Raw genomic sequence first — 24,265 nt, 5'->3', positions numbered from 1 at the left:
GACATGCAAATTCGGAGGTCAGCACAGATGCTCAGCTTCTCACAATTGTGCCTTTGCTGCACCTCCAAGGCAAGCAAGATGTGATGTCTCTCCAGAGGTGCTGTACCCTCTGCTCCATCCTGATGCTCGACAGTAAGTCTAGGATGGGGCAGGCAATCTGGGGGATGTAAAAGCTGGGACTGGGATAATGCTGAGCTGATTTGATAAGTGGAAGCAGCTGGTAGTGACAATGAAGTGCTCTCCTGAGCTACCATATTGAGTGGAAGCATCACAACGTGGCGCACGCACTCACTGCCAAGCATCTGCCAAAGCCACCCTGCGATGGCAGCGGCCGGATGGACCCTGCGCAGCCACTCTCTGCTCCTGCTCGCTGCTGCTGTGTAATATACTGCTGGTGGTCTCTGGACAGCCTGTAGGTCAAGAGAGGTTCTCCTGCCCCTCTACTCTGCCCTGGGGAGACCACACCTGGAATATTGTGTCCAGTTGTGGCCCCTCAGTTCCAGCAGGACAGGGAACTGCTGGAGAGAGTCCAGCGCAGCCACCAAGATGCTGAAGGGAGTGGAGCATCTCCCGTGTGAGGAAAGGCTGAGGGAGCTGGGGCTCTGGAGCTGGACAAGAGGACACTGAGGGGGGACTCATTCATGGGGATCAATATGGAAAGGGGGAGTGTCAGGAGGATGGAGCCAGGCTCTTCTGGTGACAACCAGTGACAGGACAAGGGGCAATGGGTGCAAACTGGAACACAGAAGGTTCCATTTAAATTTGAGGAGAAACTTGTTCCTGATGAGGGTGGCAGAGCCTGGCCCAGGCTGCCCAGGGGGTTGTGGAGTCTCCTTCTGTGCAGACATTCCAACCCGCCTGGACACCTTCCTGTGTAACCTCATCCGGGTGTTCCTGCTCCATGGGGGGATTGCACTGGATGAGCTTTCCAGGTCCCTTCCAGCCCTGACACTCTGGGATTCTGTGTGATTCTGTGAGCTCAAGTGTCTTTTTACTTTCCAAAGGCCCCCAAACCTCACGAGGTGCATCACAAAATTCAGGTGCTTTGTAAAAGCCTTGTGACATCCCAATCCTGTGCACAGCGCTCAGCACCATCCGTTGCCTCTGGCCTGTTTCAGCCTGGTGGACATAACAGCCACATCGCAGAATTCCTCCAGATTTGTGTTTTAGACCATCTACATCAAAACCTAAGGGGTCACAAGCATAAAGAAATGGAAGATTCATCTAAGTATATCTGGGAAATACTCAAGCTAAAGGAAAAAATTACTATTCCCCCTTATAATTTACTATGACGAAATCACTGTATAATCACAGATTGTAGCAGCAGCTGCCAGGTAACCGTCATCTACATCCCCCCAGGCCACAGTGTGTGCCAAACTAATCTGAAAAATTACACCCTCTAAGAATTTATTTGTATTCATTAACATCTGTCTGCGTGACAAACAAACCCCCTTTCTAATTAGCAATGCTTATGGGATTTCTTTAGCACTGGTCCCCCAAGTACGTGCTGTGGTGTCTCCAACTCAAGCAAGCATCCCTGCCAGACAACGCGTTTGAATGTCACCAAAAATGCCCACTTTTGGGGAGAAAAAGTTGGAAAAAGTAAAGTTCCTTCCCCTCGCTTTTAGCCTGCAAACAGCTAGCATATTTAAGATATACTAGTGTATTTTCCTAGTGAGGTTCACCTAATTTGGGGTTGCAGCATTTAGTCTCCAGGCTCAAAAATGTTACAGTGGAGAATCCCTCACCCCCACGTGTCAGAGAGCCCAGATAATTATTGCTTCTCACAAAAAATACACTTTTCCCCCCTCTTTCTTCTACAATAGTTATTTTCTGTTCACTTCATGCACAGAAAAACACCACAACCCCCGCTTTGTTCCTCTAAGAAAAGCTTTCAGGCTGATTTTATAGACCACAATTCATCAACACACTCATGGGAAAAGACGCCCCTTTTCTTACCTAATTACCTTCAGATCCTCTTCACTTGGAGCCACATTGAAGGAATGTCCAGAAAGATAAACACAATGGCTGCAAATACGTGGAAAGGACACCGAAATAAAATGAAAATCTTGTGGAAATCAAGATTAAACCTGGAAACTGGAGGAAAAAGCATCCAGGGGCATCAGGCTCTTTGGAGATCTCATCCTGGCTGAGCTTCTCCAGACAAGCTAAATTAGAAGTCAAGGGCTTGCGCATATATAATATTATAATTCAAAATACACTGATTTCTTCCTTCCCTAAACTTCTGCAGGGAATAGTTTTGCCCCTTCTTGCACGTCGCTGTGCACAAAGTGTCACCACCTGTGACTCCTGCATTTCCCATTGTTGTTTTTACACTTTTGCATCTTTATTCCCTTTATTTGTTTAGCATAAATTACTGTATTTTTAGATTAAAAACAATATGTCATGAGAACAAGTTCTTTTACTTTTTACATTTATACTTTCCATGGGAGAAGATACTATTATATGATCAAGGACATAATTTTAAAAGAGCGGAAAACTGCTTTGCCTTGTCAAAGAGGGTGATCTTATCTTTTCCATCCTAAAATATAAGGTTTGAAGAAATTATATTTCTTCGTTCTTGCACTAGAGCCAGAATGAACGTAGCTATCAAACAGAATCACAGAATCAACTGGGTTGGAAAAGACCTCAGAGATCATCCAGTCCAAGCCTTGGTCCAACTCCAGTCCATTGACTAGATCATGGCACTAAGTGCCATGTCCAATCTCAGTTTAAAAACCTCCAGGGCCGGTGAGTCCAGCACCTCCCTGAGCAGCCATTCCAATGCCTGACCACTCTCTCTGTAAAGAATTGCTTTCTAATCTCCAGCCTCAATTTCCCCTGGCAGAGTTGAAGCCCATGGCCCCTTGTCCTATTGCTGACTGCCTGGGAGAAGAGCCCAATCCCCACCTGGCTAGAACTGCCCTTCAGGTAGTTCTAGAGAGTGCTGAGCTCACCTCTAAGCCTCCTCTTCTCCAGACTAAACAAGCCCAGCTCCCTCAGCCTCTCCCCAAAGGGCTTGTGTTCAAGTCCCTTCCCCAGTCTTGTTGCTCTTCTCTGGACCCGCTCCAGCACTTCAATCTCTTTCCTGACCTGAGGGGCCCAGAACTGAACACAACACTCCAGGTGTGGCCTCACCAATGCAGAGCACAGGGGAAGGATCACTGCCCTTGTCCTGCTCACCACGCTAGTTTGGATACAGGACAGGATACCGTTGGCCTTCTTGGCCACCTGGGCACACTGTTGGCTCATGTTGAGCTTCCTGTCCATTAGTCCCCCCAGGTCCCTTTCCGCCTGACTGCTCTCCAGCCACTCTGTGCCCAGCCTGGAGCGCTGCAGGGGGTTGTTGTGACCAAAGTGCAGGACCCAGCGCTTGGCCTTGTTGAACTTCATCCCATTGGAATCGGCCCATTTTTCCAGTCTATCCAGATCCCTCTGCAGAGCCCTCCTGCCTTATGTATCATTAATAATATGGAATATAACACATATCATTAATTGTGTATCATTAATAATATGAAATATAATACATATCATTAATTATGTATCATTAATAATATGAAATTTACCCATCAAATTTACATCTGCTGGAATATGGTGTTAAAGGAAGTGGATGGAATTCTCAGTTTATAACAGTTTTATTTAATAACAAGCACGGTTTTTATTTTGTGCTGGTTGTTGAGCGCAGTAGTGAGTTCAGAATATGGAGCCTGATGGTCATGTTGTTGGGTTCATCAATTGCAGTGGCGTTGGACCAGATGACCTTTAAAGGTCCCTTCCAACCGAAACTACTCTGTGATTCTACAATACGCACATCAGCTAAATATGAACCTCTGAACAATATAAACACTTGTAGATTGTGACACCCCTTCTCAGCTTGCAGGAGGTACCACAACAAACGTGCTGCTTGACAGACGTCCTCACAGAATCCCAGAGTGTCAGGGGTTGAAGGGACCTGGAAAGCTCATCCAGTGCAATCCCCCATGGAGCAGGAACACCCAGATGAGGTTACACAGGAAGGTGTCCAGGCGGGTTGGAATGTCTGCACAGAAGGAGACTCCACAACCTCCCTGGGCAGCCTGGGCCAGGCTCTGGCACCAAAAAAATCACTTTCCTGTACAACCAGTGTCTTAACAGAAGGATTTTGATGCCACAGAACGGGCTCATGTTTTTTCCTGTATTCAGACCGATTAATTGTGTTGTCTCTTTGACAACTGCCTTGTTTTGACTCTTTTGTGATACTGAAGTCTGACGCAGCAAATGCTGACAGTGAAACTTCTGCTGCTGTTTCACCAGGGCTTGCGCACATATATTTAAAGAGTCTTCAGCCAGTGCTGGGTGGGGATCATTTCTTTAAACGTGCAATATTTTCTGGACTCCGAGTTCTGGAAATCTTCACTATCTTTCTATTTCACAACTTCTCCTTACAGCTTTTTGCCTCTTCCTGCCTCTTGCAGCTTCTGCTTTCCTCTCTGCTTGTGTTTTCAAGCTTGAATTCTTCAACTAAATCTTTCTTAGAATTCCCTGCTGGTATTTACCCACAATGTGGTTTTTTTGCTTGTTTGTTTTGTTTTTCTTTTTGCCCTAGTAAAATAATAAAATTCCTCATCTGTCAAACATTTTGAAGTCTGGCTGTTCTGAGAAACCAAACTGCTTTGGAGCAACAGGTTTTATGATGAGCCCTAGTGGCTGTTTTTACCTAAAATCCCCCTTTTTTTGCTCCTTTTTTGCCTCTTAGGGGTGGAGGGCAGAGGGTGCTGTGATCAGCTGTAAGGGATTAATTAACCACAATTGTACCAATCTGGTAGACGGGTTGGTGTGAAATAACAGCAGAATAATCAATCACTCGGAAAATCTTGGTCTGGTGCTATAATCACCAGACTCCTATGGGTTTGTTAAGGTTTCCCCTTTATTAATCTACTGAGGTTATCAAAGGGGGACTAGGTGATCATTTGCTACCCTTCCTCATCTAATGTATTTATCGTATTCCATGCCCGAGGCTCAAAGTGCATTAACAATAGTTAATGAACTGGAAATGAGTACTTCTCATTAGTGGTGCTGCCATATCCGTCAATGAACACGCAATTTCTCTGGCTAGTGACGAGGGACATCTTTAAAGTTCAAACATGAAAAGGCGAGAAGAAAAGAGACGCTGGGTAAAATCAGCTGATTCCAATCATTTGCATACGGAAAAGAGAGAACTCACATGTTTCTGCTCAAAACTGTCAACTCCAAACAGCTGCGGTTTATTTAAGAAGAGCAGGAGGTGTAAGGGTTTCCAGGAGAGTTTGTCACTGGGAGGTTTGCTGTCTGTTCTGCACGTTACGTTTAATATTTCACATATTATAAAGAGCAATCCAACCCACCTGCATGCCTCTGAGGTTAATCACACGGAAATTCGCTTGCGCCATCTGTCTTTCCTCGATATAGTAATCATTGCCACGTTTTAATTTGCTTCCTCCTTGTTTTTCTGTGAAATCATATTGCTCCATTTCCATGGTAAAACTGTTTGTCTCTCCAATCCTGACAGCCCAGGTTTGAACTAAGGTTTTTAATTAAGTTAATAATTAACTTTAGGTGATACATTTTAGGTATTTTAGCTATTAAAAGAGCTTCTATGTTTTCCAGTAGCCAGGAAGGAAAGAAATGAGAAGTAAAGCTAAAAATGTAAATACCTTTCAGCTCAGCTGAGAATAATTTCAGTATAGGAAATGCAGAATTAAAGCTTTTTTTTTTTTTTTTTAATATAAGAAAAGGATTTTAATCACTACATGTAGATTATAATTGAGGGAAGCATGGATCAAATGGTTCCCAGAGCATCCTTTTTCCTTTCCTGCTAGTCTTTCCATCAAACCTGGCTGGGCTGAAAGCAGCTTATTTCTTTTTTATGTGAGCCCTGTGAGGAGTGAAAGGCTCCTGGATGCACTGGAGGGGAAGAAAGGGCACACCCAAGGGGATGGGAGGGGATCCTGGGGGGACAAGACACCAAATGAAGGATGTGGGGACACCGGAAAGCAAATGGGGTGGTCTGGAGCAGACCAGAGGGCAAGTGGAGGCAACTGAGGGTGCATATGGGGTGGGGGAATGTGTTCAGGTGCACAAGGTAAGGGAGAGATGGCCAGAAAGGCCAACGGTACCTGGGGTGGGCTAGAAGGGGGTGGTCAGTAGGTCAGAGAGGTTCTCCTGCCCCTCTGCTCTGCCCTGGGGAGACCACACCTGGAATATTGTGTCCAGCTGTGGCCCCTCAGTTCCAGCAGGACAGGGAACTGCTGGAGAGAGTCCAGCGCAGCCACCAAGATGCTGAAGGGAGTGGAGCATCTCCTGTGTGAGGAAAGGCTGAGAGATTCTATGTGGTTCTGAGATGGCCCCCAGTAGCAAAATGGACCAAACTGTGGGCCCTGGGATGTCCACAGCTGGGAACCGAGGGCCGCAGAGTACACACTGCCCTTCAAGAGCCCCACCCACAGCTCCTTGCCTCACTGGGTACAACCTGATTAGAATCACAGAATCATTTTGCTTGGAAGAGAACCTTAAGATCACCGAATCCAACCTTAACCTAACTCTAGCGATAAACCATGTCGCTAAGAGCCTCATTTGCAACATTTGCTCTCAGATCGCACTTCGCTTCCTACCTGCCTCCAAATCACTGTCATTCATTTCCACACCCCCCCCATCATCCCCACTGTGCTCTCAGATTCCCTCTCTATGTCCCCTCACATCATCTCCATTCCCCTCTCCACCCTTCTTTGCCACCACAGCCATCACATCCTGCAGCTCTTTAAAAGTGTTCAATCATATAAGCACTTGAACACCAGTTCCTGGGGTTCTCCAAAGAAATGGGTATCACACATTAAAAACAGAACCAGCATCACTGGGATGGGACTGGTCAGGGACTTGCCTCTTCTGCCACCGTGTGGCCAGAGAAATGATGAACAATGAGAGTCAACAAAAACTCATTGATTAACTGCTCCTCAGGTTTATTCCACCTTTAATTGGTGATATAGACTTATTTTCAAGTTCATGACTCCTTGGAATATGTATATTGCTTTAAGGTGACCACTCTATAAATCATTTATTTGAAGACTTGATTTCTAAGTTTAAGACATTTTCTGAAACACATACATGGGATCACCAGTGTAATGAGAAGGAGAAGGAAGCAGTTCATCATTTATTGGCTGAAAGAGTCAAAAAAGTTCAATTACAAAAACTGATTTGGTATCATGAAAGCAAACAGAGCCTGGTCTCTAACACGGCACAACAAACGCCCATAGCAGACAGGCAGCAACGCCAAGAAGTCCTGTTTTGATGTGAAGTTTTGACACTCAGAAGCTGCTTAGGAAGAATTTAGCCCTCTTGAGAAGTGGGGAGAAACACAAGATTTAAACAAAGCTCCATCTACTCCTCATTTTATTGTTTGGGTGGCTAAACTGATTTGAATAATACCTACGAGGAAATGTTTTGCTTCTACATTCACCGTGAACAGATGACACAATCAGCTTGAGGAGCACATTGGCTTGGAGTTGGCTCAGAAGAGGAGGCTGGTGTCTGAGGACGCTCCGCAGCGGGAGGCAGAGCTACAGTCACCACATTGCTTGTGGGAAAGGCACCTGTGTCGCGACAACCTGTCGTCGATATGCTTTGGTCGTTTCTCCCTTGCGCCAGCTTCTTGCAGCTGATAAAGACAGAAGTTTGATAGCTGATCTCGTTGACTAAAGGTACATTTCCAGATTACCCAAGCACTTTCCCTCGTATCCCGGGGGCAAAAAAGAGCTAAGAAACCCTCAATATCCTCAAATAATTGGAAAGAAGGCTCCACTGCTCAAGTGTTTCTTTCAAATACCGATCAGGGTCTTTTGTCAACACACACACACAGATTGTTTTATGGCACCCATGCTCCAAGCCACGGCTTCACCCAGAAGCACAGGATGAAAAACCAAGCCCAGAGCACCTGGGCTGGGCTGTGTGCAGGACAGCACGTGTGCCCGCTGCGGTTTGTCATTTCAACGCAATTAACGAGGATTTGTAAAACTTCCCATCTAAGTTGTGCTAGTGTAACCTAAGTAGAACCTATAAACAAAAGGTCTGACAAAGACAGAGCGTACAATGCAGGCTGCTCAAGGAACCCACTGGCTCAGCCAAGAGGAAAATTCAAGTTCCTGCCTGTGTCTGAGGCTGCTGTACACAGGCCCTGGGAGACATACCTGACAGAAGCCAGCTCAATTGGAACTTGTGTCACCTGCCACCATTGCTCATGTTTCACTTCCTCACATACCCTTCGATCAGCATCTTCCTGCCAAGCCTTCACTCCCAAATCCCTTTCAACTCCCCATGACTGCAGCTCCCCATAGGCTGGAAACAATGCGAAAGGCATCGGAGAGCTCCTTCCACATGAAGAGAAGCTTTCAAGAGCATCTTTTAACAGCAGGATGATATATTCAGTATTTAGATTAAATGAGGGCAGCAAGTTTAGCACACGTGTGCTGCACTTGTACCATGGACACAAGAGCATCTTGCTCACACAGGAGAGCCAGGAGTGAGGGCAACCAGCCCTGTTTTAAGGTCTGGTCAGAGCAGAGGGAACACCTCCAAAAATATGGAAGAAAATAATAAACAAATCCTAAAATCCCCTCCTGGTTCTAAAACTCCAATACTTTTAATAATGATAGGATTTGCTTTTGTTCCTTACGCTGTTGCCCTGCAATGTGCCAGACTCTGGTTTATCCTCCCAGGAGCCACAAGGCACCTCTGTATTTATTACCTTCGTGTGCAGGAGAACTGGGTGATGAAAGGTCAGTTGTATCGAGCAGCCAGCGTAAAGCTGCCCTAAGACAAATTTCTTCTTCAGAAAAGAGGAAAGAGCAGGCACAGCAGGAAATTTGTCACCAAATACTGTAGCTGCTGAGCCTTCATCCTTGATACAAGTACAGTGCAACAGGCCGAAAGAACACAAGCATTACTGGAAGTCAGGGAAGCGTGAGAAATACAGCCCTTGTCTAACAGTCCTCCCTCCTTCCCAACATGCAGATCTTGCTACTTTCGCCTTTCCTTCTAACCTAATCTTTTCAGAAATACCCTAACTACACCAGGCTCTTATTCCAGGCCATCCCTCAAGCAGCATGGATTCTGTCAGGGACTGTTACAGGGATACACTGTAGGTTTAAAAAGTCGCTGAGATATGCCAACAGCCCTCAGTTTGCGTAGTGGCATTTTCAAATAGGGACCATAGACTTTCATCTTCTCTAGAGAGGAAAAGTCCAGCCTGGGGTGAGACAAAACCCCAAAGATTTCCATTCTGCTCTGCTAAAAAAAGAAACTAGAACTGCCAGCCGACAAAAATGCTTGAAAACAGGGAAAAATGCAAAGATTCCAAATCCTGAAGGCACTTGATTGGAGGAGCACTTCCCATGGTGTGATTAACCCCCACTCGGCAGAGCCAAGACAGACTGGCTGCAAAGACCAGGAGGAGCTGACAATGCTCCAAGGCAGAACACGGTCCCGTCAAGCTCCCAAAACCTTTGGCTTCCACCCGCTCCCTCTCCTGAGCAGGCACCAAGATCTGCTTGGAGATGGTGGAGGTGTCCGAGGTATGTGCAACATCTTCGGCGTGGTGACACATGGGCACAGTGGTGCTGGAGCTCTGGCTGCCTCTCCACGGAGGGTGGTCCGGGCTACGCTTGCAGCCCCAGTAAGCGTGCGGTGTTCAGCACATCATCTCTTGTCAGGTAGCAGCCACAGAGCTGGCGGTACCCTGTGAACGCTTCCCGGCCGTGCAGGACGCGCCAGTTATCTATGAACAGCGCCTGCAGGAGAAAAGGCCGTCAGAAGGGCAACCACCGCAGCCAGGACCTTGTCCTGGAGCTGGAGAGCCCTGGAGAATGGGAGAGCAGGTAAAGGTTTGCCAGGGTGGGCATGACCCTTCTTGTTCAACACTGCCAGACAGCACATGAGACCACAGCCAGATGTTTCACCTGACTTAGCACAGCTGTTTTACCTGAGGCCAGCAGTTCTGCTCTGCTGCTAACCACAGCTAGCAAAGTGCAGAAATACATTCTGAGCTGTTTCTTTGCTTTTCTGGTTGAGCAATAGTTCACCAGCAACAGCAACTGGCCTTGTCCTGCCTCTACAGCATCACTTCTGCCTCCCTGGGAACAGAGAGGTGTAGGGACTCTGTTGCGATCATCTTGCCTGCTGGACCCTTTCAGGGCCCTGGGCTCAGGCTGTATCTAGACCCTGTAGGAATAAAACCCCCTTCAAGCAGGACAGCTGAAGGAAGAAGCCAGGCACCGTAACACCTTCAAGTCTACAACTGTGGCTTGAGCTCTTTAAGATCCTCCAAAGCTGCCACCCGGCATCAACCTTTCAAACACGGGGCAGAGCTTTTTCCTTTTAATACCAAGGCATGCTAAGGCACCTCAGCCATTTCTAGGACAGAGAAGATAGCTGAAGTCTGCTGCGATTCACTGGAAATGTAAGAGTTTAAATACAGCTTCAGAACAGAAGTTGATTCAGCTTCCCACATCTTTATATTTGTTTCAAAATACCATTTTCTTCTGGAAGTTAGAGTTGTTTCCAGCCTCTCTGCTTCTCAGTGCCCTCATTTCAGTGACTGGAAAGATCTCCTCTCCCCTAGTCAAGACTAACTTTAATCTGAGGCCACGCTTGAATTAAACATTTCTGCCTTATCTGGAAGCTTGTATTGTTTTAGGACAGCAGGAACATACATGACAGATGCCAGTACTGTAACAGATGGCACCTCAGAACAGCTGTAAAGAGGAAAACTGCAGCACAGGAAGCATTTACCTTAGTGGCAACAAGCCTGCACATTCAAAGGGCCACGCTGCCTGTACCAAGCAAGCACGAGCCTCCCAAGTCCTACCTTGCCCGGCTTCAGTTTGACCCACAGTTCATTTTCTGGTCTCCTGAGCTCTGCGGTGAGTGTGCGGTGAGCAGCGTACCAGCGGTGCACAACATCGTAAGGCACAGTGTTGATGACAGCACGATCATAGTTATTGTATCTGGAAGTAAAGGAAAGAGAAGAGGCTGCCCATGTGGCTCCAGGTATTTCCAAAGGGAACCTCAGGAGCCAGCAGGATCAGTCAGTGTTTAAGGGAGGCTACAGAGATTAAGATGACTAGGGAGGTTATGCCACAAAGGCAGGACTTTGAGGAGATTACACAACACTGGAAGCAAGGAGGAATTTACTGGCAAGTGTAAAACCATTTTCCATTGAAGGATGTGCCACAGCAACGGGCAAGACTGAGGGCTGTTGAGAATAAAAGTGCGAAGCAGTCCTGGACAGCCTCCTGCAGTAAGCCGAGCCAGAGCTGCAGAAAGCAGCTTGAATATCCTTTGGAAGGCAACCCGTCTGTGCCCTCCCTGCTCCCCATACGCCAGGCTAGCTTCTAGAGGCTTTTTCAGACAAGGGTTGAATTCTACTGCCTCTCAAATGAAGTGAGATGAGGGCATGGAGCTGAAGGGAGGATGACAGGAGTGAAATAAAAGTTCAGCACTGACACCCATCTTTGTGCCAGTGGTTCTGACACTTCCTCTACAGCATCAGAGCACAGCCCAGGAGGAAACACAGGGTGTTTCTGTGGTTTCACTTCTGCCCCTAAAACATATGTTGGTTTTTAGTTCATGGTATCTTCTGGAGAACCACTACTAACTGCCACAATCCCTTCTCCTCCCCAGAAGCAAGAGGCCTCATGTTGATGTTACCTGATGAGATAAAGCTCGTTGTTCCACGGATAGACATTGAGGACCGGCCCAACTCCAATCATGTGGTTGTGACAGTCTCCCACGTTCTCAACGTACTCATGCTTCAACGGCACCTTGCTGAGCAGCTCAAATTGGTCAGGGGCTTGCCGGAGAACCTGCTCTGCCGCATAGAAACCATCCACCAGCAGCGTCCGCCCGCCCGTGCCCTCGTGCTTCAGGCAGTGAAACACTTGGATGCTGCATGGGCGAGAGAATCCAGAGCACAAGACATTGGCCCCCAGGGACCCAGAAAGAGGTACATGGATGCGGCACGCTTCCCTGATGGTTGTGACACGCTTATCTGTAATACAATTCATTTTGCTAAGACCTGCTTGACTGTACTTACCATTTCTTCAGGCCCAATCTCACACATTTCGCTTTCTGAGCGGAGGGCTAACTGCCTACACCGCCTCCTAAATTGAGGGCTGTGAGTCTGGGAAACTTCAAGTGGTGTAGGATCAGGCACGTATCACCCAAAGTCCATCCAAGCAGTAGGATGCAGAGGTTCAAAAGCATAAAATTAACTTCCCTACAACACCTCAGAACAAAAGGACAGTTATAGAAATGCTGGTTGTGCTGCTGAGGGTCTCCAGGAACTACAACAGGAGTCCAGGGTGATTCTAAACAGCACATACGCCATGGCCTCCCACACACAGTCAGGAGAAGTCCCTCGAGGCAACACATTAAAGACCCTTCGGAAAGCCTGGAGCAGAGAGGTCCCCAAAGAGAAGTTCACCTACAGGGACACCCCGTCCCTAGAGGGAAGCCATCCAACTCAGCTTTTGTCCTTCTTTTACTTCTTCTTCCCTTCATCTGAGCAAGGCAGGCATTGTACTTAGGAACAAACACAGGAGCCGCCTCGAGCCACCTACTCCAAGTTTTCAATGTACCATCTTCGCCTGGCAGAAAATTAATTGCGACCTTCTGGGAAAGCTTTTATCTTCTCATCTTGCTTCAGGGCCTCTTAACCCAGTCGCACAGTGAGTGATGTGGCAGGACCTTCCAGCTTCACCCTCACCTTTTCACCTGGGTGCTCCAACCACCCTATATACCCACAACAGTTTCAGGACAGCTTTACAAAGTCGCTCCACAAGCACTGGAGCAAATGACACTGTGCCTCAAAGGCAACAACCTGCTCCTGAAGCTTGGGGTGCTGAGAAAACCTCTTCTGAGGGCAGGATCTTTGGTACCTGACAAGCAAGATGATGTTACAGTCTTCCCCATAGCTTTGGGAGCTTCTATCCTCTACAATTTGCAACAGTTTAATTTGAGACTTGTCAGATTTGGCAATTTCAGGCAAAGCAGAGGGGGAAAGCAGACATTCAAATGAACACATCTTTCTTGAAAAACACCTCATTTCATTTAGTAGCAGGTCAAAGACTGTTTCAAGTGTTTTGGAAGCAAGTCTGAAACAGTCTGGGAAGAGGGGATTTCTGGCAGAGACAGGGGCTCAGGAGAGCCAGAAATTCATGTTCTTCCTGCACAACTATGGTTTTGCAGAATTGCAAATCATAAATGGTTAGCCCTGCTAATTTAGTCTATGCTGTCACTGCTTGATACACTGCAGTTGGCTGCAGATGAGAATACAACTATCCGAAGGGAACCCTCTAAAGTGGAAAAGAAAGGCATAGAAATAGCTAATGAGCTCTATAGTTCTGGCATGGAACAGTTTAATCAAATCTCTTTTGTAAGCTGAATTTCTGATTACTAATTTTTTTTTTTTTTGTTTGATTTTTTGGGGAAGATTTTGTAAGCTCCTAAAACAAGTCAGCCAAGCTGGTAACAATGTGCAGGTCATAAAACACACGGGCTCTGCAGTCAGCTATTCACCTACAATGGGAAGTCAACTAGATCTGGCTTGAAGTAGGACTTATAGCAGGACTTATGCTTTATGCACATATAATGTCCACAGAGCACACTGAAATCCACTTACTGAGCTGCTTTAAAACAAACACTACACCCAAAAGCTTCCTGCCTGGTTGGGCACCTGCTCTGGGTGCTACCTGGGCAGCGCAGCCCTCCAGGTCTGATGGGCTGCTCCAAAATCCTCATGCAGTCAACAGATGCCACCCCTGCTCTGGTTTTCATAGCTCTGGACCGCAGAGCTTTCCTGTTAAGATGTTCAGCAAGTTAACAGCCTCACTGGGGAAGAGCTAATCCTGCCCTGGGGCAGCAGGCAGGGACCCAATGACTTCTCTTTGTAGCCCTGCTTCCATAAGAGATCACCATACTTACACGGCTTCTCCTGAGGCCATTTCCCAACGATTCCCCTCTTGATTCAGATGAAAGCAGACAAAAAAAGAATTAAGCTAGAAATTAAGCCTAAGTCTCCTGCTCTTCATTTGTGCACCATGACCAGGGCTGCTACCTCTTCCTTTCTCCAGCTCTCTGTAAAACTCACAGCCCAGAGGCTGTATCAGAACAGCAGTTTGCAAACTAGAATTTGGGAAACAGTGCTGTAGCTATGAACTGCCTTTAAAAGCACAGGCAGGCATGAACTTCCAAGGGCTGGGGAATCCTGGTTTCTGACTACCTACAGGCCTGCACCGCTGCCAAAATGCAAAGCCCAACCTGTCTGAACTGAAGGAGCGTGATTGCGCAGCATGTACATGAGCACAGCACATACATCAGTCACCACTCACAGCTTGGGACGGCAGAGAGACTGTTACCGCAGGCTGTGCCAAGCAAACTGCTCTCCCTGTTTCCCTGAAGGCTGCCAGTAACAAAGCTCAGCCAGCAAAACAAACCGGTGCTGATAGGGGTGAGGAGGGCTTGCCCCAGGTCAGCAGGGTCAAAGCAAACTTTCAGAGCAACCTTCTACAACGGCTGATAAAATGGCACTTGCTGCAGAAGGAGCTGAGCCTTGCCACAAATAAAACCACAAATGAATTCAGCTCCTCACTTCTGTGAGGTTAAACGCTGTGTGTCACTTCAGAGACTGATTTCAGATTGTCAGATAAGTGTCAGGGTGGCACAGAAAAGACTACATCACTGAGCTAGCTTTGTGGCTGCAAAGACAACTTAAACCACAGCAACACCAAGCAGCAGGCAGTGACCTCAGAGCCAAGTCCTTCACTCTGCAAGACCTAGAAGCTTCAGGCACAGGAAAAAGTCATCTACAGACCAGCCCTCTCCACACGGATCAGACAGGACCAACCATGGCTGTGTGACTGTAGAAATATCAGCAGCACTGGAAACAATGAAGCTGTACTGCTAGTAACTGTATCACTGTGAATTCCTCCTGCCTTCCGCACGTGTGTCTGTGACCCAGCAAAAACACTCACCCACAGGGCTCCTGGAAGTACGTTGTGTCTGTGTGACGATCCAGAGCCAGCTTGGTGTAGGCAGTGTCTCCCCGAGAAAAGTCGGAGGTGAAATACCACATTCTGCCATAAATGGTTTCCCTGCAAAAGAGGCGAGTGGTTATCACAAAGTACTGCAGGGATCAGCTGGCAGGAAAGCGGATCCTCTCTGCCATTTGAGGATACTCCCCTCCATCCTATGTACAGAGTAAATTTAAACAGGACAACTTAACAAAATCCACATTGTCAAGAGAAGGCACATCTTACGCGTCCTCCAGTATTAAATTTCTCTTTTTGCTCCCCAAGCACACTGATGGCAATGAGTCTTGCTTCCTCTCTACAAATACAAGATCATCTTTCCACACCAAACACCAGCTCCAGTCAAATCAAGGAAGCCACTGAGCGACATGAAGAGTTGCCAGTGTGAAGCCCTTGCTTGTACCCACCACAGGGCTGCCTAATCATCCCATTTTTTGTTCTCAGGATCCTGCTTTTTCACCCACCTCCTGCTACAATGTGCATAGAAGGGAACAGACAGAAGACAAAGACAAATGGTACACAGGGTGAAGGTACCTGGAGAAAAAGTGAGCTGGATATTCCTTGGAGCCCTTCATTTCTATTTGGAGTGACTATTGATTAAAAGAAATCCCTCCTCTTCCAACTGCACAAAGCAAGCTAAACCGTTTCTGCAGCTTGGATAAAACCTGAAACTCAAACCCCAGCTCTTGGTGTGTTTTACACAAACAAAGAAAAAACATTCCTCAATATTTTTCTTTAGCAAGAGCTACAAATTGTTTTTGATCTCCCTGGCTCCCATGGCCAGGGCTGCCCCCCTAACCTTTCAAGTCATAACAGGAAATGTCTCTCCTTGCAAAGCTCTCCTCTTCCCAGACAGGCTCCTTCCTTCAGTCACTCCTCTGTGTGCTGTCCCACTGTCACAAAAGTCATCACATGCTCCCGAGGCAGCTCCATAACCCAGAGACTCCAGCCTCTCCCCTAAAAGAGCTCAGATCCCCCAGTGCAACACTGCATCTCTGTTGAGGCTGTAGAAGATCCAGACCTTTTGTTTGCAAACCAGGCCACTCTGAACAATACACAGGATAGGAGGGCAGCACCTTTCCAAAGAAAAAGAAAATAACAGCCTAACCTTCAAGGCTCCTCTACAAAGCTGTCAGTGGCCTTCCCAGGGCAGCCCTCGTTACCTGATTAAGCTGATCCTTTCCGCTAAGATTTCTGTGTCCTCTTTGGTGGGAGTGACGTTCTCTACAAAAGCAATCCCGTATAACAAGAAGTTTTGCAGGAACTCCTTCAGCCCCTCGTCTGTCTCCAGGAAGCTCTGGCAGTCAACAGAAGGAACTTGGGCCTGGCGGTAGATTTCTGCGTTCCAGAGAATCCGTGGGTGCATGACCTGCTGCTTCTGCCCCTCGTAGCTGTTCTTCACCAGCCACTCCAGCCCATAACGTGTCACGTGCCCGTCCGGCCCTTCGACAAGGGAGAAGAGTCACAGTCACCACAACCGCACCGAACAGCCCAAGATCGTGGTAGAGCGCAACCATGGCTCTAGGACAGTCCTCACCTTTTTAGTTTTGTCTGTGACAGACTCTTTGCACCCTGATGCCATCCAAAATATCACCTGCCTAAGGCCAAAAGTCCTAAAAGCATTGTTGTTGCTGCGACAACTCCAAATTCTGAGCTAAGTGTTTCAACTTCAGTGGTTTGGTTTTCTATTGACAGGACTCCAAGAAGTAAAGCACTGAAGACAAGCACATAAGTGAAGGTGAGCGACAACAAAAGGAAGAAAGCAGCCAGGAAGCTGACCAGAAAGGACAGAACATGTGAATTCTGATCAGGGATACCAGCTCAAAGAGGACAGGGTAAGGAAAAGAAAATCAACCATGTCTTGACCAATCTGTTCGCTACCTACCTTACCCAGACACTGAAGATAAACACATCTCTACCCAAAAAAGGCTGGGGAAGAGGGGGAGGAAAAACAGACACAAATTTAAGACTGAGGCATGTTTACAGTAACAGACTGCTCAGAAGAGCAGTGCTTAAAGTCTGCTTACAGCTAAATCTCTTCCCAAAACAGCTACTGAGTTAGAGATAGGGCCGCCCTCTCCCAGCAAAACTAAAAGGCTCCCTCCAAGCAGGACTGATGGTCTGTACAGAGCACAATCACTTTGCTACTTACATGTGAGGAAGAGCGTAGACTCATCCACTCGGACAGCCTTGGGTTTGATCCCCAGGTCCACGCTGGCTGTGTCCAGGCTGCGCTGGTTGGTCTTGGCATTGTAGCAGGAAGCCGAGCGGCAGTGGTCCCGCAGCCAGACGAAATCGAAACGCATCAGGGTGTTCGCATACCTGAGCTCTGCAAAGACCGACAGGCTCAGAAGATGTGTTGGTGTGAACAGCGAGAAAAAACAAAGCCAAGAAGTGAAACGTTGAGCCCACAAGTTATGATCTCACTTATAGGGGATGCAAGGCTGTCAGACTTAGCGCCTCTTTACGTAAATTAAAATAGCTTGTCAGATGATAAAGATGAGGCAGAATATCTTCTTAGGAGGCCTGGCTGTCAGTGATCTCCCTTCTTACCACGTCTGCAGGCAACATTGTCCTGCGACAGGGAGAGGCACAGGTGACAAGCATACTTACCTCAATCATCTCTCTTCCACAAGTACTCAATTCAGAGCAGCACAGCAGCTGCTGTGTGTAACATCGTTGTAGACCCCAGCACAGAAATACAGGGAAGAGTCAACCAAATAATCACACCAACATCCAAACTACACAAACACTACAGACAACAAGGGGTGATGGTTTTAAACTAAAAGAGGGGAGATTTAGGCTAGATATTAGGAAGAAATTGTTGCCCCTGAGGGTGGTGAGAGCCTGGCCCAGGTTGGCCAGAGAGGTGGTGGATGAACCATCCCTGGAGACATCCCCGGCCAGGCTGGACGGGCTCTGAGCAACCTGAGCTGTGAAGATGTCCCTGCTCATGGCAGGGGGGGCACTGGATGAGCTTTGAGGGTGTCTTCAACGCAAACTGCTCTGTGATTCTATGATCAAGACCTTGATACAGAGTTTTGACATCCATGGAGAACGACAATAAAGCCTCTCCTCCTTGTTCTACCCTGAGACAGCTAAGGGACACTCAAAGCCCCTCAGAAAGGGGTCAGGATTGCTCCTCCTGCTCTAGCTCTACTCAGTTTTGAAAACAGAGTATCCAAGGTCACTTTGGAGTGTGAGAACAACAATATCCTTTCTTGGGGCTGCTGTGTTGGATGAAGTACTGAGCAAGTCCCTTTGCTTCCAAATGACTCAGAATACCAATCCCTTGCCAAGTCACCTCCAAAATGACAAAAATCAGTGTCAGACAGCATTTATAACTGGCTTGCTGTATTACCTCACATTAAGACACGCTCTCCTTCCTTTTTTTTCAAGCAGTCTCTCAGTGAGGTACAATTTGCATCAAAAAGGCTTTTGTTCCCCCTGCTGCTCCTGCCATCCAGCCACACAGGCTGCTTGCAAACCTGCCTCAACAACTGTGTTTCACACATCAGTTTTAAGGAAAACCTGCACAAGTGGAGGCAAAAAGAGCTGGGCAAACACCAAACCAGCCATCCCGCCTGCCACTCAGAGCCCTGAGCATTACAGAGAAAATAAGCGAGTGACAGGGCAAGGCTTAGATGCAGTTCTTGCTCAAGAATCCCTTGATTTCTGATTTAGCATTGCCTTGGTTATCATTAAAGTCTTGGCACTAGCAGACAAACACCCTCCAACGTGCCTTTAGGAATTCCCAAAAGGAGCATGAAACACAGACTCCAGCACGCATCCCTCTAACAGGCCATTTCACAAGGCAGGGGGTGGAAAAGAACAAAACAAAACAAAACACTTCCAGGGGACAAGGTCAAGAAAAATCTCGCTCCTCTCCCCAAACAGACCCCAAAGCAGGTATAAATGCACTCAAAATACCCACCTAGGTGATCACCGTGTAACTGCCAGGCACACTTCAGGGACTCCGGGACCGTGTGATGCCAGCGAGGGGCAGCAGCGGGGACGGTCCTGTCACGGGGCAGCCACGGCAGGCGAGGGCTGGTGCTCCCAGTCGGCCGATGCGGCACCACGAACAGCCGGGGCAGCCTCCTGTACCACATCCCGAGCTTTGGGAGAGAGAGAGGAGAGAACAAGGTGACTGGGCTGTGCTACCACATCACATCCCAGTTCCGAGCTCTGCACTCGTACGCCAGGCACTATAAGCGCTTCTGGGAGAGCTGGTCTCAATCCCTGCAATTATAGCTTACTAACAAAAGAGGCAAGTGAGAACTAGTCCACTGAGAAGGAAGAAAAGAAGTGGTCATGATACCTGGCAGCCTGACCAGAGAGGAGAGTCACCAATGTCCCAGGCAGCATCTGGACAAGCAAAATAACTAAATGCAGAGTTTGGAGTCTCATACTAAACACCTTCACTGCCACGTCCAAGTACCAGCATCACTTTTGCATCCTCCCAGGGCCAATGCAACCAGGCCCACTGCCAAACTGCTTCCAGCATCTAGAATCCACACATATTGTTAACAACACAGAGGATGCAGCGATCCCCTCAGAATTGGGTGCTTCACCCCTTGTTCGGGCCAGCTGCAGTAGTTACTTTCACAGATATCACCAATATCTCAGAGAAAGAGCACGAAGTTGCGTATGAAGACTGGCTGCCCTCAAAAACTGCGTTTAATGGAAGCAACGGGGAATTAACCTTTAGGTGGTCAATGAATTTTTTAAACAAACAAGCTAATCCACTCCACGCACATCAGCTGGAAACAGAAGGAGCAGAGACAATGGTGTCTTATTTTGTGACCACCACAAAGCACAGCAGAAAATAGTCCGAAGAAGAAACAAAATGAGATCCTAGGGCTTATCAGCAATTCCAGAAGAGAAGGCTGTGCGTTCAGTGGTCTTGTGCAAAATCCCAGCAAAGCTTCATCTGCTGCAGGCATCGTCCTTCCCACTTTGAATTCATCATTCCTGGGCGGAACTACAAGGATCAGTGACGAAGAGAAAAGTGACCTTGGTTAGAGAAGCAAGAACTAGAGAAATTCAGTAATTAGGTCAGTTCTAGAAAAAGCATGAAAAACAACGAGGAGGAGGAAGATGTCTGGTTCTGCTGAAGGACACAGCTGGCATGAAGAGAAACCAACTGTAGTTAATTTTAGGCTAGAGATTAAAAGGTGATTTCTCGGAGGGAGATTTGTAACAACTCTTCACCACGAAGAGCAAGGGCTAAACCACTACAAGTTTTAAGAAGTGAAGCAACACCCTGTCATGGTTATTAATTTCTGGAGGTCGGGTCTAAACCCAGCAGAATTTTAACAGTGCTTTGGTCTGAAGTGCATAAAGATACAGTATCACTGGATAAGACATAGACTCTGAGAGCATTTCTTATCCTAGACTTCTGATTTTCCTCTGTTTTCTTATCTGGAAAGTACAGGCACTGATGCTTTGGCTGTCCAAGCCTGCTTCTACACTTCATAGTTGACTCAGTGCAGAGATCTCAAAAGTTGGTAATGACAACAAAATCAACAGGTGCCATATTCCCAGACAACAACTTGCTATGCAGAAAAAAGGAAAATACAGCCAGCCAGCTCTAGGGAACAAAAAGAAGTGGAAGCATTTTTATAAAGAGGACACAGTTTGAAATTCAGAAGCACACTTTCCAGCCATCGAGTCTTGCAAGGTTCGTGGCCTGTGCACAAGTCACTGATGGCTTTAGCACCACAAAAAATTTCAGCGGCTGCTAAAACGCAATACTCGCTCCTTAGCAATCTGCAGGCGATCAGGCTGTCCTGAACGTCAGCTGCTTCCAGATCAGAAGCCAATATTTTACTCCACAGAGCAGGAGGGGAAGCACTGGGAGCTCCTTACCCACCGCCTGACACCTGCAGTGACCAAGATCTGACCTTGCGCTTCAAACACCGCTGCAAAGCCCAGGAAACTCTTTATAGGTGCTGACGGAGCTGCAACATCTTGAAAGACTCCAGCATTCTCACTACAGACAGAAAAACTGGGGCACTAGAGAACTTACACAGCCAGAGTTGCCAGGCGGCTGAGGACACTTATGAATGCTCACTGTGCCCTTCGGTGGTCTCCAGCCAGAATGTCAGGTTTTGTTGAAATGCCACTGCTAAAGTCTGGGCTAATGCTTCACCTCCACCCCAAGCTTTCAATATCAGTATAGGAAAAAAGAATTAGCCAAATTTGATATGAAAACTTAACAAATAAGCAAAGAAAATCTGCAGCTATAGAAAACCAGGAGTTCACTATGATATTTACTGGCTTTACAAGGCTTAAAGAAACTATTAACGCTCTGAACCAAGCATTACAACTTAAAAAGCTGAAGACTGTTCTTTGAGAAAGACACACAGGAGGGAAGACTCTGTCCAGCTTGGCTTTTGGATATCAAGGATCTCCACTAACCCAGCATGAGGGGAAAAGCAGCAAGGCTGTTTGTACATTCCTGCTATCTCCTCACACAGGGCCCAAAACTGATAGGAAAAGCTCATCTACAAACCCATTTAGAGGTGGCCTCTGCCTGGGGCAGCTCCAGCCATAGTTATCTCTTTCTGCGCACGATTCCTCTTATCTCGTCCTCTTCCAATATCAAAACTCACCAGAGAATAAACACAGGTAATGGTAAGTGGCCCAGATATTTAATCTAATCAATGAGACCTCTTGCTTCTCTGCTGTTCTTGCTGGAAGCAGACACCACAAAGAGCTCCCAAAGAAGCCTGAAATTAAATCTTTCCAAGACATACTAAAACTAAGAAGAGTTGAAAACAAAAAAAGTCTATATGATTAGAGAGGATGTACATTTTGCATTTGTTTAATAGCAGCCAACAGCTCTCTCCTGGCTGGAATTAGTTCTGTGAACAGCTGTTTCCCTCAGCCCTCCTCTTGACCTCACTTCTATGCTTCTCATCTTGATGCTGTCCAGCCCACATGCAGCTCACCTGGGCAGAAGTGAAACGCAGCAGCTGAGAGATTTCAAGACAAACTTTCCCTTGAAATTCAAACAAAAAAGGGCAGGAGGAAGAAAACATTAAACTACCCTGCACGTAAACACAAGCGGACTTTAGGAAAGGAAAGATATTCAGTTACCAACTCTTCCAAAACAAGACAAAACCCCACACAGACAGTAGATGTGAATATTTTTTCCTGTGTGGCTTGTTCTGTCCAAGAATCCACGTGGTGGATGAAAAACAGGAGCACACACAGAACTAGAACACACTAGAAGTGACGGGGTGAAACAGGAGGAGCAGAGCTGCAGGTGTGGGAGGGAAATGCAGAAAACACAAATATATTGTCATTTGAGGAATTACCATAAGTCTCTTGAGAGAAAAGATGAGAGACAGGCTGTGAAAGGAGGAGGAAGGAAGAGGGGCCTCAGGAGTGGCTCATCTGTCCAGGAGACTTCCCGCCTGGCCCTTCAGCAGTTGGTCACACTGCAGACACAAGAAGCATTTAAAGTCACCAATAATGGGTTTTAAGCTCTTGGATAAAAAGCCACAATCCACATTTTGAGCAAAGAAAAATACTGCGCTGGAAAAATAAGTAATCAAGCAGTTTCAGCAATAAAAACATAGATGGAAAGAGAAACCACACAAATCTCTGGTGTTTAGCCAACTTTTAGCCAAAATCTTCCAGGAACAGGGTGACCTGGGCTGCTGGAATTAGGGAAGCTGCTCTAATGCCCTGTCTGTTGGGGCTGGGAGCAGACCTGTTTCATTGCTCTGTGTGAGCATGTCCAGCCTGTTTTTCAAGGTTATTTAGCACTGAAAAAAACAACCATGTGTTTTTCATTAATTTCCAAACATTGCTGACACTCACGCATCCTTTTTCATTGCTAGGAGCATTTGGCTAAAGCAAAGGTTTCTGATCCATAAGGGAGAGGAAAATTTCAGGAGCACAACAGGCCTTACACTTAAAAAAAAAAAACAAAAAACAAAGAGAGAGAAAAGAAATTGTTTTTCAAGGCAGCCTGAGAAATACTCCATCTGCAAATCTCAGACAGGCCACACACAGCTCATTTAATCTGACATTTCCATCTGTTTTGGAAGACATACCCAAACGCCACTCCATGCCACTGCTGGAGCGAAGCGAACGTGGATGAAAAGCAAAGCGCTGCGAAGGCTGAGATAGAACTGCTGCCTCGAGAGGGCTGTGCAGGACCAGAGAGCCAAGAACACTAACCCAGGTGACAAACCCCCATGGCGGCCACCTCTGAGGCACAGACACTCCACTGCCAGCAGAGTTAAAGGTTTAACAGCCCGAGCTGACCTCGCTTACCTATTAATTACAGAAGAAACAAAGGCAAATTGGCTGTTCCCCCGCTGAGAGAGGCTCCTGCCCCCCTGCAGACTGCACCATAGCAGACAGCTATATTAGATCTCAGCTGTCAGGAATCAGATTCGCCTTCCAGCCCTTCCCCACGAGGGATTTCAATTAAATTAAGAAGCTAATAAAGACATCCCAGACACTGCCAGCTTCACAGCTACTTCATTTTATATCTAGAAGTAAAGGTAATTATCTGCTCACCCCATGTTTAACACCAACCACCTGACTCCAGACCCTGCTTCCCATAACCTTATTGCCATCTCCTGTTTGCAGTTCCTTCATCTGTCTCAAGCCAAGCTTTGTCAGGCTGCACAGCTTAACAGAAACAAGCTCTAATTCTTCCCCACCCCAGCAAAGCAAAACAACCAACCCTCGTGGTATATCCCCCGTGGGGATTCTTATTGCAGTAAAGTCCTATTATTAAACCACTTCGTTCAGCGGCTCTGGGTCCTACCATGGCAGAAAGGTACCAGGCAGCTCTCCCAGGCAGGGGGGAGTTGCTTTTTTTCAGGGAGAGAAAACAGCTCTGCCACCCATAGACTGAGCGATGTGGTGTCTCACTCCCCGTCTGGACTCGGGGTCAGTCAGCGTTACCTGGGACAAGGATGAGGCTGAGACGGGGGAAAAGGCGGAACGAGGCTTCAGACGGGCCCGGGACGCCGATCAAGTGACAAAGGGTCGGGATTGTGACCACGGCTCTGCCGTCCTGCCCGGGCCAAAAACGCCGCTCGGAACCTTTCACACATTTACTGCTGGTCGTGCTTCAGGAAGCCGGTGCTGCCCGAGGAACCAAAGGCTCTGAAATCGGGGTCTCGCTGACCTTTTAAAGA

General features: G+C 47.2%; 1 protein-coding gene across 4 annotated transcripts in view; it reads right to left on the bottom strand.

Annotated features, from left to right (window-relative positions):
• Window positions 1-6,957: 6,957 nt before the first annotated feature.
• Window positions 6,958-24,265, bottom strand: part of TMLHE (trimethyllysine hydroxylase, epsilon) — a 17,676-nt gene continuing 368 nt past the window's right edge. For 2 of the 4 annotated variants that reach the window (XM_065028146.1, XM_065028147.1), the window contains exons 2-10: window positions 24,030-24,255; window positions 22,421-22,543; window positions 19,030-19,213; window positions 17,248-17,424; window positions 16,259-16,538; window positions 15,039-15,158; window positions 11,716-11,952; window positions 10,874-11,012; window positions 6,958-9,797 (exon numbers count right to left, since the gene is read on the bottom strand). In XM_065028146.1, coding sequence (XP_064884218.1) covers window positions 9,666-9,797; window positions 10,874-11,012; window positions 11,716-11,952; window positions 15,039-15,158; window positions 16,259-16,538; window positions 17,248-17,424; window positions 19,030-19,213; window positions 22,421-22,423 — 1,272 coding nt within the window. In that variant the 5' untranslated portion in view covers window positions 22,424-22,543; window positions 24,030-24,255 and the 3' untranslated portion in view covers window positions 6,958-9,665. The remainder of the gene's footprint in view (window positions 9,798-10,873; window positions 11,013-11,715; window positions 11,953-15,038; window positions 15,159-16,258; window positions 16,539-17,247; window positions 17,425-19,029; window positions 19,214-22,420; window positions 22,544-24,029; window positions 24,256-24,265) is intronic. The other 2 variants (XM_065028148.1, XM_065028149.1) reach the window with 1 other exon arrangement.

This window comes from Columba livia, chromosome 12, assembly GCF_036013475.1.
Source record: "Columba livia isolate bColLiv1 breed racing homer chromosome 12, bColLiv1.pat.W.v2, whole genome shotgun sequence".
NCBI classification, from domain to species: Eukaryota; Metazoa; Chordata; class Aves; order Columbiformes; family Columbidae; genus Columba; species Columba livia.
Note: the sequence above shows the minus strand (reverse complement) of the source record. Positions and strands in the feature narration are given on the sequence as shown.